The following is a 15445-nucleotide window of genomic DNA, read 5'->3' on the forward strand; positions in this document are numbered from 1 at the left end:
TAAAATTATTATTAAAATAAAACAAACCGCGGAAAGTTATGTTTACATCCAACAAAGATCTCTTTTTAACTTTTGGTCCATCACTTAGTTATTTGAACAATGTAAATTTTTTGGCTTATAATTTTTGAAGGACCAGTCGATTTAGTTTATTCGAGCTAACTTTAAAAACATCAGACTTTTGGGGTTAATTAGCTTAAAACTATCGTATTGTCCTCATTTTATCTCTTTCTTACATTTTAACATTGCAGCTATTATGATGCATAAAAATACGCTGTCAATTGCATTGCTTCCAAGTTTGAAACGAACTATATCCTTTATAAATTACTTTACTTTTTTTACGATATTTTCGCTATGTATATTACTTCTAACGAGTGAATAATATAATTTATGGAAAAATGAATCAAAAAACTTTGCTACAGTTCGAAAACAATTTGTTGTCATATGCAAGAGTGGAATTGTTATCGTCATTGATAATCTTTTTAGATGAAAATTACATTTTATTTGTGAACGTGAAGTTTAACGAACAAGCAACTTATCATTTAAATTTTATATCGTAAAAATCAACAATATTGTTATTTAAACATTTAAGTAAATAAAAAGGGAATATGGTTAGATTACATAAACTTAAATCAAAGGAAGAAAACTCTAAAATCAAAACTCACACTATAAAAGAAAACATACGTTGATAAAATTATTAATTCAGAATATTACACCAAATAGAAGTTATTTAATATACAATAAGTTATCGCTTTTTTACAAGGCAAATATGGTAATATACATAACAACGAATAGAAAATAGAAAACGAGCGACATAGTCGTATAATGAAAAGAAATCGTAAACTGATAAGTATTTGACAAATTATGCGTTTGCGGCATATGCGCCTCCCGAGCGCACCAAACAATTTCAATTAGAGAGAGAGCGAGAGAGCGAGAGAGAGAGAGAGAGAGAGAGAGAGAGAACGTGACGATACAACCATTTCGCTTAAATCCAAACAGATGGGCTTAAGCTGTTCATTTTCCGGACACGGCACGATCGAGGAAACCCCGCGTCCTCAACACGCTCGCTCACTCGGATAGTACGCGCATACCGTCATGAAAATTGGATTAGGCTACCAACCGCGCGCAAGTAATCGAGAATTCGAGTTCGGCGCTATATGACTCCTTCCGCGTTGCTAATTGACCTCCACAACAGGGCCCAATATTTCGAGGGCGTTTCCTCCCCTTCTTATCTCTCTCTCTCTCTACTCTCTCGGAAACTTGCAGTAATGTACAGTTCAGTTACGCTTCGAAATCCGCCGTGTGTACGATTCTCTCTCAGAATCAGTCTTTTCCCGTTTCATTTCTTTCGTTTCGTCGTGGGCGAGCCCCCGTCAACGTCGCGCGTATCCTGTGGAACGTCGAATGTGAAACGCGACTCGGCGAGCCCGCGATCGCGACAAGGGCTATTGGCGTTCATCGACCTGGCTGAGGATATGCAGCACGGTATCCTATAAGGCGTCTTCGACCCAGGGTCGGTCCAAAGAGCGGTCACTCGGCCCATCTCCATCGCTGGGGACAGTGCAGTACGAGCCGTGCCCGTGACCAAGACATTGGCACTGCGCTGCTCTAGGAGTCACCTTCCTTCACGGACGAGGGGTGCGAACGGTGTGGCGTTGTAAGCTAATAGATATCAAGTATCGAATGGCTATTTAATAATCTCTAGCATGAAGAATCATGGGAGTAAGCGAGCCTCCGGTCATTGCAATTAGTAGCGTAACAGTCTCTATTTTATTTTTTATGTCATGTAACTTATAACCGTTTATTATATTTCTTTGTATTATGGCTGTGTTTAAATGGCTTTTTCACCACTCATGACTGGGTTTTTTTTATGCTGGCTATATACTATTTCATTTAATTTAAGTATTCGTTCATTAACATCCAGGATAATCTATTCCTTGGCCTACTAATAATCGCTTACCTTCCCCTTAGTGTAGATTCGTAAACTCATAGAATCATTGCACGAAACTTTTATTTTCACCTTTTATTATCCCGTCAGTTCATCGTAAATATTATGAAATTTTCAACGCACACGTACAAAAAAAACGAAAGTCATTAAAATTTGCAAAAGCGATTTTTTACTTGTATTGCACAAAAATGATGCTGAACTGTAACACTCGCACTGACGATAGTAAAAAGTCACGTTAATATTACGAGAATAACCATAACATACCAAATTTGAATAAAATATCTTGAAAACTATGGATATGCCAGTGGAACAAATAAAATAATGAAAAATGGATATCACGCGAAAAGGAATTTTAATGTTTATGAAATGATAGGTCAAATTAATTTTTCTGAGTAGATGCAATACATTTAGATCTTCCAATTAACAAAATTAATCTTCTATTTATAAAAGTAAAAAAATTATAGGTAAACTGAAAATTTTTCAAGAATCACCATCTGAAGTCTTCCTCTGTAAAGAAGCAAAAGCTCCGATTTTTATAATCAATTTTTGCAAATCTTCAACGATTATGAAACGAATTTGAAAAATATACTTGTAACTAAAAATCAGTTTCACTAAATTATGACTGCAAGATCTTATTCGTGATCAAGTATTGCTCAAATTTTTGTACACCAATAAAGATACAGCTTGTAGAGGCGACGCAAGATCTATTTCTGATTATGACTTCATTTGGTGAAATTACACACGTACACGCGCTCGCTTTCGCGATCTAACGAATGAGAGAAATACTAGCTTTAGATATTTTGTGTATCAGGAATTTACGTATCACACATTGAATTGCTTTATTTTCATTGTTTTTGAGTCTGAGTCGAGCTAGTAAACACATTCGTTTCATTATACTTCTGTTCTTCCCATCGACTTCTCGCCGCATTGAAAGAAATGAAAAACAGCATGCTTTATCAGTTTTTAATAAATATATACTCTCTATTTTAACTTCATTAGTGTTATACGCTCACATACTTATGACGACGTATACCTCGTAAGCAGATTTAATTTGATACTGTGGCTAATCCGCGCTTAAGCAAACTCATACAGGAAATGCCAACGAGCGCGACTTCTCATGTTTCCTCTTCCGAATTTGGTCCATCCCCTTGGCGGCTCTCGCGTGCGGAAATGCAGCGAAACTGGCTCAAAAGCGTGGAGCATCAACGACGTACTCGTATAAGAGTCATTAACCTGCCCGACGCGACTGTTTCAAACGAATAACTGGCATTCGTGACTTAGAAATACTGCGACATATCCAGATTTTGCATCCTTTCTAAAATATTCTTGTCTCCTTGTGAACTACAGCGAAAACAATACTTTTAATTAATAATTACGCATAAATATTGTGTAGCAACTGTAAATTGAACGAACGGGTTGTCTTTCTCGTATGGCTGTATTTCTTTTGTATACTTTCACTAATAAAATTTTTAATTCTAATTGGCTTCAAACACATATATTAAACAACACGGCATCCCAAACTAGTTACTTAGTAATAATCTTATCGATTATGTAATGATCAGAGCAAACGGTTTTCTATTTTATAGCAATTCATAGCACTGAATTTATTTGAAATTATAATGTATAGTGGAAGAATCGTCACACCTCGTTAGGGTATATAAACTTCAGCAATCACGAACTGGTTTAATTGATCGAAATCACCATGGCAAATCACCATGGCTTTCTTCACCAAACCTCTGACCTCGATGGGCTTTTACAATTCAGGCAACCTGAACTCTTCTTCTCTTATGAATGCTGCTTTGGTCTCTCGTTACTACCTCTATCTGCAAATTCACCCCCACTTTTCGACGAATCATTCATCGACGCTACGGCAAATTTTCCAAAGCTCTATCCTCCACTATACCTTTAATGACTATCATCAAACCAATCATGTCTGTTCCTCAGGCAAATAAGCGTTTCCACGTGATCTCATCTCCCATCAGACCTTTACTGAATATTAATCGTAACGTTCTTACCAATAAACGCGAACTTTCTACTTCATTTACAGCCCGTAATCACCTATTATTGATAATGTACTTAAATACGTTTTCAAAAAGCTTTTTACTTTCAAACTTCTTAGATCTTAAGTATTGATTTTTAAAAGTGACGATTTTGCCATCAGCAACAATATTACTTTGAATCGTGAGTATACGATTATATTGACGATGACAATTATGTTCATATTAAAAGTATCGTTATAGTAAACGCTTGTTACTTTTAAATATCCTATATTTTAGTTTTCATTTCTAAAAATGACGATGTTGCTATGAGCAAAAGTATAATTTTGAGTTATTTTGATGATAGTATACGATGGTTTGATATTGGTGATAATCACAAGAACTATTTTTGTTTGAATATACCTATTTATAGAAGGATAGCATTAAGATATAGAATCGCTAGCATCGTTCTACGTTATTAGGGGCTAACCTTTGTTCTTATTCCGTTATATAAAATATATAAGTAGAGTGCCATTTTCCAAAGTTTTGCGTTATATATTTCATTTTTATTTCAGGCAAAATTATGAAAATGGTTATGTCTTTTTGGTATGTGAATATTAAATTACATGATTATGTCCTTGCAAATGCATGATACACATGGCAGTCTCGTCTTATAACTCATATATAATAGGGAGCGAACAAACAATGATTACCGTATATAGCATATTTATTTGCAACGAATACTGTGGATGATCAAGTACAAGTTTTCATAACGAATAAGAGTTTAATTATTATCGAATGTATGATATACAAAGTGCCTGTATATAAAGTTAACAAAGGGAGCCACATTAATGCAAACAAATCTAGACGTGATTTAGAACTGATGTAAATTTCTTTGTTCGCCGTTGTTTACTGTAGATAATTTTAAAAAATGCTTTTTTTTTTTAAAGTGATGGTCACCAGAGAATATTATATGACTACGCGTTAAAGAAATAGTGAATTATAAACTTTGATACGGGACTGCGTAACTATCAAATTCAAAATCCATTACAATTCATCTACGTCGAAAATCATTTCCTGTACAATGTTTTTCTATCTATAATTTTTTAATACAAAATCAAAGTATCTAGCTCCATTTGCTTGCCGACTTCTTTTTTAAATGTATGCTGTTGATACTTAATGTACGGAAATATTTTGATAGAAAAATGAAAATGCTAAGATGCATACATCGATATTATAGGTGGTGAAAGATACTGAAACTGTAATCTCTCATATGAAGAAATTAAAGTGTATCTCGAATATATAAAGTGTATTTATAATCAGGTATTTTTAGGTACGTAATACATCTTTCATCTTTATTGTCCATTCGTTAACCGCTAATTAAACGATAATGGTTAAGATTTGCAAGCAGCATATGAGGAATATACCGAGAGACTAGTAACATGGCGGTAAATACACTGATGACTAATTGTCATGTATTTTCGTTGTGAATTAGTCGCTCAGCAAAATAATTTTCTAAGTTTTCCCGGAAAGTTGGTTTTGGCTATAGAACGCCCAAAAATACACGCAAGCTTTATTTTGGCGTGGTGCGTCAGACTTGTGCCCATAATAGAATTATCACGAGCTTTCGTCATACATGCTCGATATTTCTATTGTTAACAAGGTATCTACAATTAATTAAAAAATCAATCTCGTTGGCTTGATAAAAAGCATCCAATAATTTCGTACAGTTCAACGTTTGTTCAAATTAATCAATTTTGTCGCTAAAATTCGATGTGAAAAATAAATGAAAAACAAATATATGTGAAATTGAAGGCTTTATTCAATAAAATGTAGTACAATAATAAACCAAATGTATTAATAGTACATAATTGAACAGTTTGATTTTGTCAAGTAAAAAAAACTTGGTGTGGAACGAGTTTCAATCTATTACAAAAAAATGTTAAGTTATCACAATTGTTATTAAATAACATATTTAATGAAAGAATTATCAGCGATAATACTTAAATTTTTTGATAGTTTGACAGTCGATACATGTAAAATGATAGTTGAAAGATCTCAAATGCTTTGTATACACACTTACTACTCTTGCATTCTCTCGCACAATCTTTGTACAAATACAATGACTATTGTTTTACAGCCAACTACTCACAAAACCGCACACTTCTCATATTGGCGACATTTGAAGTCGCAGTTTGGCAACTTTAGCATGTATATAATGTATGTAATTTAATCAATCTAGAAAGAGAAAATTATATGAATAAGTTAACAGTAGATCTTAGCTGACATCAATACATGCTTTACCAGAGCAGCACACTTGACAACTATCATTAAAATAAATTTAATTCTGCGTTGACACACAACATTCTGTTCAGACTCAAACATACAACCTCGTGCACACCTAGACATTCTTTACAGCGGGAGCAGCGGTATGCTGGATTGGGACAATTTTCTCGCCCGGAGCGGGAAGAGCCAGCTTAGGTGCACTGATAGTAAGCACACCATCGGAGGAGAGATGGGACTGCACGTTGGCGACGTCGTGTCCCTCTGGAAGAACGTAACGGCGCACGAATTGGCGTGAGATAAAACCGTGTTCGTCCTTCTTCTCCTCGTGCTTGGCTTCGACGACGATGGAGTTGTCGACGGTTTTGACGGTGATCTCGTTCGGCGAGAACTGCTGGACGTCAATGTTCACCTGGAACTTGTCCTTGTCGTTGGTAATTTTTGACAAACCACCAGACTGCTCGAGCATGTTGCGCCAGGGACGATAGTAACTACGGAAACTTGGTGAGATAGCAGTGTTGAACAGATCGTCCCTCGTCATGCCCATGCCGAAGTGCTGGTCGAGGAGGCGGCTTGGACGCTCAAAGTCATCCCACCAGTCACGGAACAATGTTGGAATTAAGGCCATTTTCGCTTTTGTTTCTTATCGAATAACCTGTAATAATACAAATGCAATTAGTATAATAGTAGATCAAAATATTTTTCAATATTGCTACAATCTATCATTTTTCCAATAATTAATACAATCAATTATTTCGCGAAAGTAGCTTATATTTTAACGAAAAGTAGAAACGTGAATAAGCACTATGAAACAACATTTTGAAGCGTTTCGTCAAGTCAATTTTAAAATAGAGATAGATTGTTAGTATCGATCATCCCCGAAGACGCGAACCTTACGATTAACAACGATGTCAATTTCAGGAGGAAAGCATACGAATAAATTATAATTCAAGCTTTAAAATTATTCATTTCAGAAACGCTTTAAGTAAATAACGCGTCAACGATTAAGTTTTTCGCGTTTAAAATACGTCGCGAAATGTTCCACTAAATTTGTAGGCGACCGTCAAAAAACTTTTAAATATTTAATTTAGTAGCAAGCCGAACGAAAGTAAATCGAAATTGTATAAATAAACTAGAAAAAATAAGCAAACACAATTGCTGTTCGCAAGATAACGAAAACGTTAGCGAACGTAGGTTATTCGCACTCGCGATGCTCCGAAAGTATAAAAAAAAAAAAAAAAAACGCGCACAGCTCGACAACAGTGAAATAAATGTGCAGAAACGTCGACGAAAACGCACACTAAGGTAAACGTTGTTTCACACAAAGAAATAAAATTAGCAAAGTCAGTAGAGTACACTCACGTTTATCGTATCGTTGCTCAGATTCAACTGACTGTCGGTATCGCCGGCCGGTTGGTTATATATGTTCGTAGGCTCGCTTCGAGATTATTCCGTCGCTCCTGCGTGCTTGTCGAACGCGCGAGAAGGCACAAGAATTGCAAAGACCCTCCGGAATGATCTTGTGCTATTCGATGTATGTAGGGGACACCTTTCGTCGAATTTTCGACCTATTACCACGACGTTTTTGTTTCGTACTAGAACGTTTTGCAAACGTATGATATTCCCACTTTATAATATAGTATTTGTATGTACATAAGCGTGCTCGACTCTTTATTGCTTTGCTTTAGGAATTCTGGTTTTATGTAGAAATGACAAGCGAAAAGATGCTGGTTTTTTCTTTATTTGAATTTCGTCGTTACTTTGTGTGCGAATAAATGACATTTAAATGTATTTTTCAAGATATAGAGTTCTTGATTGTTTTGATTATAAGGAAATTTGAAATCGCCGATGAAATTTGATTTAAATAATGCTCGTTCTGTTTGTTTATACATACAGCTGGTATGATTTGCACACGAAATTTTTACCAATGAGATTGAAAACACATGGCATTTCAGATTGATAACTTGTAAAAAATATATTATTAATATTATCAGAAATTTCTTTTCCTTTATCTTTTTCTTTTTTTGAATCTTAAACAATGGTATCGAAATATTTGGGAGTAAATTTCATCTTCGTTACTATATCATAGCTTTTGAAGCGAAACAAAGCAAACAAAGTGACAATTTCTAGAATTTTCTCCACACTTCACGCACAAATCAAAAGAAATATGTATATAATTGTGACACAAGTTAGGAACCGACGTAAGTTCGAACGACAGTAGCATTGAAAATCGTCGGATAAAACAGCGTGTGATGATTCAGCGTCGGCCAATTTGAAAAATCGCCGGGAAAATGCCGAAAAGCAGCACGGAACCACGTTATGCGGTTAGCGAAATCAACGTTTTGTCAACGACATATGTATGTATGCCAGGTACGGTCGATGTTTTTTTTTCTCAAAGCTTCCATCGCGGAACGTTTATCAACGTTTCTCTTTTATTGCAAACGTAATTATTGTGTAAGTTCTGCCATGCTTTTTTCCATTCGAACATATTCATTTGGTTACACGTGGTTCAATGTCGAGCTAACTTTATTTCGAGTCTGCGTATTTTCAGTCTGTCTGATTGCTAAAACTAGAATTCGGCAGATGTAAAGAAATTGCAGTTGGTCGTGAATTGTGTTGAAGAAGTTTAGAAAGAACATAATTGCGTTTCATTGTCAATGTCAACAATAATCTTTTTCATAGTTAGGGCTGCCGGGATTTAATTAATACCTTATTTTTTAATAAAAGTTTTTTTATTTCATTTCCAAAGTCTCATGTAAAAGTTTAAAACTGATACAAGCGAAATATATTTTATCGCAACGATTACTGAAGTACTCTTATGAATCTATAAAATAGCTCTTATAATATTTAAAGTTTGTTGATTTGAATCTTTAAAATATAAATTGTTTATCTTCTCTCAGCAGATTATTCTTAAATTGGTTTTTAGTATGATGACATTAAGTTGATGATATTCGAGAATGTTATTTTTTAAACAAATAAATAAGTGTTTTAACGAATGTGCACCTTACGTTAACAGCTTATATTATATCTGATATAATGGAGATAACTTTATATTTGTATTGAATACAAAGTGAACATTAAAATTAAAAACACCAATGTATAAATTACTATGAAATACATCTTAATCTCAAAAAAATATAAATAACTATATTTACATTTGAATTTCAATGTAGTGTCGACATCTGTCGGATGTATGATCAACTTTGAAGTGCGTTAAACCGAAAGAAATCAATATTGAAATGAATGTACAATACTCAATGATATTAAAATTATAATATTTTACTATGAATACTGAGAAATCAAATAACGCATGTTACCCTCTGATTGGTGAAACGCTCTCATTCAGTATAGATCGCGGATTATGAATTTATCTTTTTATATAAAACTATAGATAAAAGATAACCCAGTCACAATTAAATAAACACTATAGAATATTATTTTACTGTTATTCATTATCATTCGTTGTAACTACATAGTTGTTTTGTTTTTACATTAACACTATAAAATATATAATAGGTATATAATTTTATATACAACTATGTCATAATTATAAAATATAATTTTTATGTAGAAATTTGAATTGAGATATCGTCACGACATCTATCGTATTCACGATGAACCTTAATCAGCGATTACTTTAAATATATTGTTTATCTCACTTATCGAAACATATAATGATGGAAACAGAGAATTTGTTCGACCATTAAAAGTCTAATAAGATATTCAAAGTTTACTAACAATAAAGTAATACTTAATTTATAACAATAACAGTGAAGTAATACTTAATATTAAATTATTCATATATACTTCATTTTTACGTTAAACTTCATTGGCATATTTGCAACTAGAGAATTATAAGAAATGGTACTCGTATCAAAGTCCATATAAAAAGGCACGACTTTATCATGTTGGTCAACAATATTGAGTGATAAATATTGAAGAATTGAACATGTCCAACAGTTAAATTTTCTTTTTAATTTATTGATACTAGAAAAATCGGGCTATATTCGTTTCATACAGATAGCGATTCTACATACATTTTAAATTTTGTTTATTCAGCATAACGCTTTTCTATTGAAAATGAAAAATAAAATTATATTGAAAAAAATGAAATATTCTCTGACACTATATCATACTAACGATTAATTAGAACTAACTATTCTACATTATATAATCTATATTTTAGCATTATTTAATAATGTGCAGAATTTCATACATATAATTTTTTCCAATATTTATCTATTCCTACAGATAGATTTTATGTAGAATACTTTCAGTCAATTATTTTTTAATTGAATTTGCTGTAAACAATTTAAATATTCCATAGCGTTTTCTGTTCTAATAAATACTATGTTGTGTATTTTATTCAATTAAAAACGATTTATGTTAAATTTAAAAATGACTTAAAAATTTGTGTTAATCAAATCGTGTAGAAACGGCATTTGTATAAAACGAATCCGGCAAAAAATCTAAAATTGTTTTATTTTATTTAGTAATTGAAAAGCAGATTTTTCCATTAAAAAAAAAACAGTTTTTTCTGCTCTCGTTTGATCGAAGAAGAATTGCTGATCTTTTCAAATATTTCTCATCGACATGAAAATTGTATTTACTTCGTTATTATAAATAAGTAATGACGATATTTATATATGTTTTGTTTATATTCATTTTGGTCATTTATTGATCGATTCAGTCATTTAACATGTGCAACTAGTAGTGCTCATCTTTATCAATAGTTTTCATGTTATTAGAAAACTAGGGTGTCTACGTTTAATATAAGAACAGTTTTCCGATCATTTCGTATTACGGGGATAATGGAATTCTTAATAATTTTATGTTTAATACTGGACGTGTGCCATTATTATACGTGTGCCAGTGCCGTAAGTGGGTGGCCCAGGAAGGGGACAAACACGTTATTACTCATATATATAATTGCTACTTCTTTTTTTTTTTATTTCGACGTGAAAAAATAAACTTGTGTACTATTTAGACAAATAGAAATGCTGGATCAAAAGTTATCCTTGAATTAATATCGGTATCCTTAGTTAAATATAGTGCAAAACTATTGAGCCTCGTTGTAATGTGTTAAAAAGTAGTCGTCGGATATATAAGAGTAGACGTAGTCAATTTTAGTTTTCGCCGTTATGAAGTAAAAGCTTTTCGTAATAATAAAGGAAAATTGCATGAAATTATTGATTTATCCATTTACCGCGTTAACAACACCTGAAACTCGTTGAATGACAAACAATAACTTTCGCACATTATAGCTTTGGATATGCACAATGAATGCGCATTCACATATTTAATATAAAAGCGATTATACATCACCGTGCAACAATGGGAACGATAGTCGATAATGCAATCAATGGCCGACAAAGACCATTATGATTTAAGTCAAAACAATCACGCAGAGCTCTCCGAGTCTCTATCTCTCTCTCTCTCTCTCTCTCTCTCTCTCTCTCTCTCTCTCTCTCTCAGCGTGCGTAAATTGAATGCCTATTCCGAGTCGATGCAAGATAGCGATCGCGTATAATCGATGAGCGATCAAAACGTACGTGCCAAGGTCGACGACGTGATCGACAGTTCGCGTTCTCCATCTCTTGCGCGTCTGTCTCGCAAGCTCATCGCGCGCGCACGTTGGTGTTGTCCCACGCGCGAGCTTTAAAGCAGCTTGGCGGCTTCCCTTTCGTCTACTCTCTGCGGTCGAGGCTGCATCTTCGAGCGAATGTGTCACTTTGTTGATGGGACTGGCTTTTCCGCTCCACTCTTACATTATGCAAACTTATATTTTTTGCGTTGAATGTTCTGTGCAATATTTATTAGTGAATTATGCGAAGTGCAAGCTTTTAGCGGTATGCTACATAATTTTTTTCGGCTTGAAACCGGCTAGAAGGGGGCAATTTTGTTCTTGCGCTCGATAACTTTCGTATATGTATAATTTTTATTAATACACGAATGAGCTCACGAGGAATAGCATTTTCTTTGATGATCAAGCGGAATGCGAATAGAAAATATTAGCCTCATTCTCACCAGAACTTTTCTAATCAAAGTCGACCTGTTTTTAATGATACAGTTATGATAAATGTTAACTGGAAACAGTCACTTTGGAAGTCATAGAGAGACGCCCAAGTGATAAGAAGAGATACGTACAAGATTTATCGAAAAGGTAAAGAAATGATTTTGGTGTCGCGTTAAACTGATTCAATATACTCGTATATATCCTATAGAAAAAGAGAGAGAGAGAGACATATGTGGACATTTATTATTCTCGTGATTACATTTGCGAACATTGAAATAGTTACGCTACACCTTAATAGATCAATATATTGTTTACGGACAGGGAACATTGATTAGCTCCATAAAAGTATTACTATTCATTAGAGGGAGCAACATTTTGAAATGGCAATTTATCCGGTGGATCTATATAAAGATTTCAACAAGTGTACACTTATATATGTCCCGTCAAGGAATAGATTGATTTTTTTTATATCCTGTACTTGCGGGGCCAAGCGCTTTTTATTTGGTAACAGTTACCTGAGTGTCTCGTTATTAAATCAGCCTCTATCGTGCACGTTCACGGCACCTATTTTATATTTTACCGCTTGATTGAATCGTGTATTTTAATGTTGACATGTTTTATCCTTCGCAAAAAAAAAACGACTCTTATCACTGTTCTTTTTCGCACGCAGGTTTTTTACGTGACAGAACACCGCGGAATCTTCAATTTTGTAGTAATAAATCTTCCAATTAACTTTCAATGAGCTTTCATCTGAATATTACGTTTAAGAAGAAGAATAACAAGGTAGGATTTTTTTACATGGGCTTATTAAACCAGAAAGAAAATTTATGTTAAGACGAGATCGCAATTCTCAATTGCACGGTATGTTCAATTTTAAAGGGAACAGCGTCTACAGAAAGAACTCGTATTATAAGATATCAAATATTGATTCTTCGTTCATTCCAATCGGATTTACAAAAGTCCAGTGCCATTTGGAAAGGTCGAGTTTCATTCTAATATTATCGACGCGAAAATGCCGTATATCCATTTACTTTCTTGGTGTAAAAATTACTCCGGGAAATTAGGCCAAGTACATTGCGCGTCTTTTGTACGAATGTTGCTTATTCGATAAATCTGATCAGGCGTAATAAATTTAAAAATTGTTCTGAAGAGCTGAGAATTTCCTTCACGTTACAGTTTTTAAATAATTTGTCATTTATCTTTATCGCAATCGGTAGGGTAATGACTATAATAATTAGTTATTTTCTGGTGTAATGCATCATATAGCAATTAATTGATATATAGGGATCTACAAAGTCTCAAGGTAATCATTCGCTTTCCGAAATACATATCAGTTTATTTTTCATGAAACATTTTCAACCGAGATTTCTTCCGCATCTACCAACGTATACCTAACTCTTCTTTCACTGATTAAAATAAATAAATAATCTTCACCGATCATATAAAACATCCGAATATGAAGAAAAGCAAGTAATTAGTCGCACATGGCAACACACTAATCGAACAAAAACTACCTGACTCTCCTCTCTCTCTTTCTTTCTCTCATACATTGCATTGGAAAGCAGCTTAGCGACAGAGAGCTAAAGCGACGTTCGTTCAGTCGACCGCTCTCTCTTTTTCACAGCGTGCTACTTCGAAAACTGAAAACCAGTGGGGTGTCGTAGGGCGAAAGAGAGAGAGAGAGAGTGAGCGAGAGGGGGAACATATACCTATAACATACGTGGTAAGGTACGTGTATACATTCGGTGCAGGGAGAGAGAGAGGCATCGAGGCCAGGGCTAGGTTAGGCTGAGTTACGGCACGACATGCTCTCTCTCTCGCTCTCTTCCCCCGGATCGGCTACTTTATTTTCCCTACACCCTTTTACGCTTGGCGTCAGTTGCTCTACAAACGTTACTTCGGAAAGTATCTCGGATTATTTCTATTTGTTCAAGTGTAAAGCACGTTTGAAATTTCGCCTTTGGCTAATCAGGTAATTGATGAATGACCAGGTAATCCAAAGTAACGTGTATAAATTAAAATGTTCATCCAAGTAACGCTGGATATAGCCAACGTTCGCGATTGCAGAACAGCGCGGCAAATAGGATTTGAATCTCCTCGTTGCGACGAAGATAGCGTAAAACAGGCTCTTTGCGGGCAATGGGGGTATACGTATTCGAATTCGTTTCTCTCCCTCTAATAAGTGTATGCGCCCGAGCTAACGACAAGGACAGGCATAGCAACACATCGCGTGACGTACGAAGTCGCGCTGTGCTAGCTCTGTGGGCTGTGTAGCTGGTCGGCTAGCAGCGCCAGTAGTCCGCTTGCCCTCGGCGCGTTCTTATCTTGTTGGAGGTAGCATACGCGCAAATTTATTCTCTTAATCGCGTGGCTTACTTTTGTCGGTAGTCTGCCGTTTATGGCGTACAACTTACTTTTTCATATTTTTGAACAGATTGCGATGTATCTATACAGTTGGCATATAACCTAACATCAAATTAAGTAAATGTGTTATGTGCGGGGACCTAGTTTCATCCGACAAATTTGTATGGAACGCGTGCTAACAAAAACTTGCCGTTGAGCTAGAAGTGCGTGGTTTCGTATGTCTATTTTCAACTAATTTTCTCATACGTTTAACGTCAACTTAATTTCCTTTGGTCGTACGATAAACACGTTGCCAGAGCGTGTTTCGAGTAGATAAGCTCGCACGTTTCCTAACCTAAAACGCACACAGACACACGAGAAGAGGCCAGTGAGAAAGAGAATAAAAAAAAAGCACGACGAATTGCAGCAAAGGTTATCTGTAAATATCAGCTGTGCAATGTGCTGTGCAACTGATCTGTCTTGTTCGTTAGGCCAATTGAGGAAAAAGGAAGAAAAAAATAACCGAGCGCCACACGCAGCGAAACTCGCATGAGAAACGATGACTGTTGTAGCAAGCTAAAGAATATTCGCGAGAGAAGAGCGCGTGATGCGTTAATTGCCATTGAAGGCTCCCCGAAGTCGCAGAGATTCAGACAAACATACGCTTGATATATACACATTGCGGACTCTCCAATCGCACTTTTTCAATGAGAACGAGCGCCGGCGACGACAGAGCAGAAGCAGCAGAAGTAGCAGGCGACGAGCTGTCAAAATCGCCGTCGACCACGACAAATATGCCCAGCCGTGCTGGCGAGACCTCGCGATCGCGTGTTGTCTTCCTTGCCGCAGACGCCACTGCACGGGGTTTGTTATACACCACTT

General features: G+C 35.2%; 2 protein-coding genes across 2 annotated transcripts in view; one reads left to right on the forward strand and one right to left on the reverse strand.

Moving 5' to 3' along the window:
- Positions 1-5727: 5727 nt before the first annotated feature.
- LOC131663674 (protein lethal(2)essential for life-like) lies at positions 5728-7710 on the reverse strand. Its single transcript, XM_058934204.1, has 2 exons — positions 7567-7710; positions 5728-6859 (listed from the first exon to the last, which is right to left on the reverse strand). Exon 2 carries the CDS (start codon positions 6830-6832, stop codon positions 6323-6325), a length of 510 nt encoding a protein of 169 aa, XP_058790187.1. The 5' UTR covers positions 6833-6859; positions 7567-7710; the 3' UTR covers positions 5728-6322.
- A 6828-nt stretch (positions 7711-14538) lies between these two features.
- LOC131663807 (transient receptor potential cation channel trpm) overlaps positions 14539-15445 on the forward strand; it is a 51377-nt gene continuing 50470 nt past the window's right edge. Inside the window, 1 exon segment of the mRNA XM_058934473.1 lies at positions 14539-15427. The gene's annotated coding sequence lies outside the window, so the exon portion shown is untranslated.

The sequence above is a fragment of the Phymastichus coffea genome, unplaced genomic scaffold (genome assembly GCF_024137745.1).
Source record: "Phymastichus coffea isolate CEN01 unplaced genomic scaffold, Cenicafe_Pcof_1.1 PCOF00038, whole genome shotgun sequence".
Lineage (NCBI taxonomy): Eukaryota > Metazoa > Arthropoda > Insecta > Hymenoptera > Eulophidae > Phymastichus > Phymastichus coffea.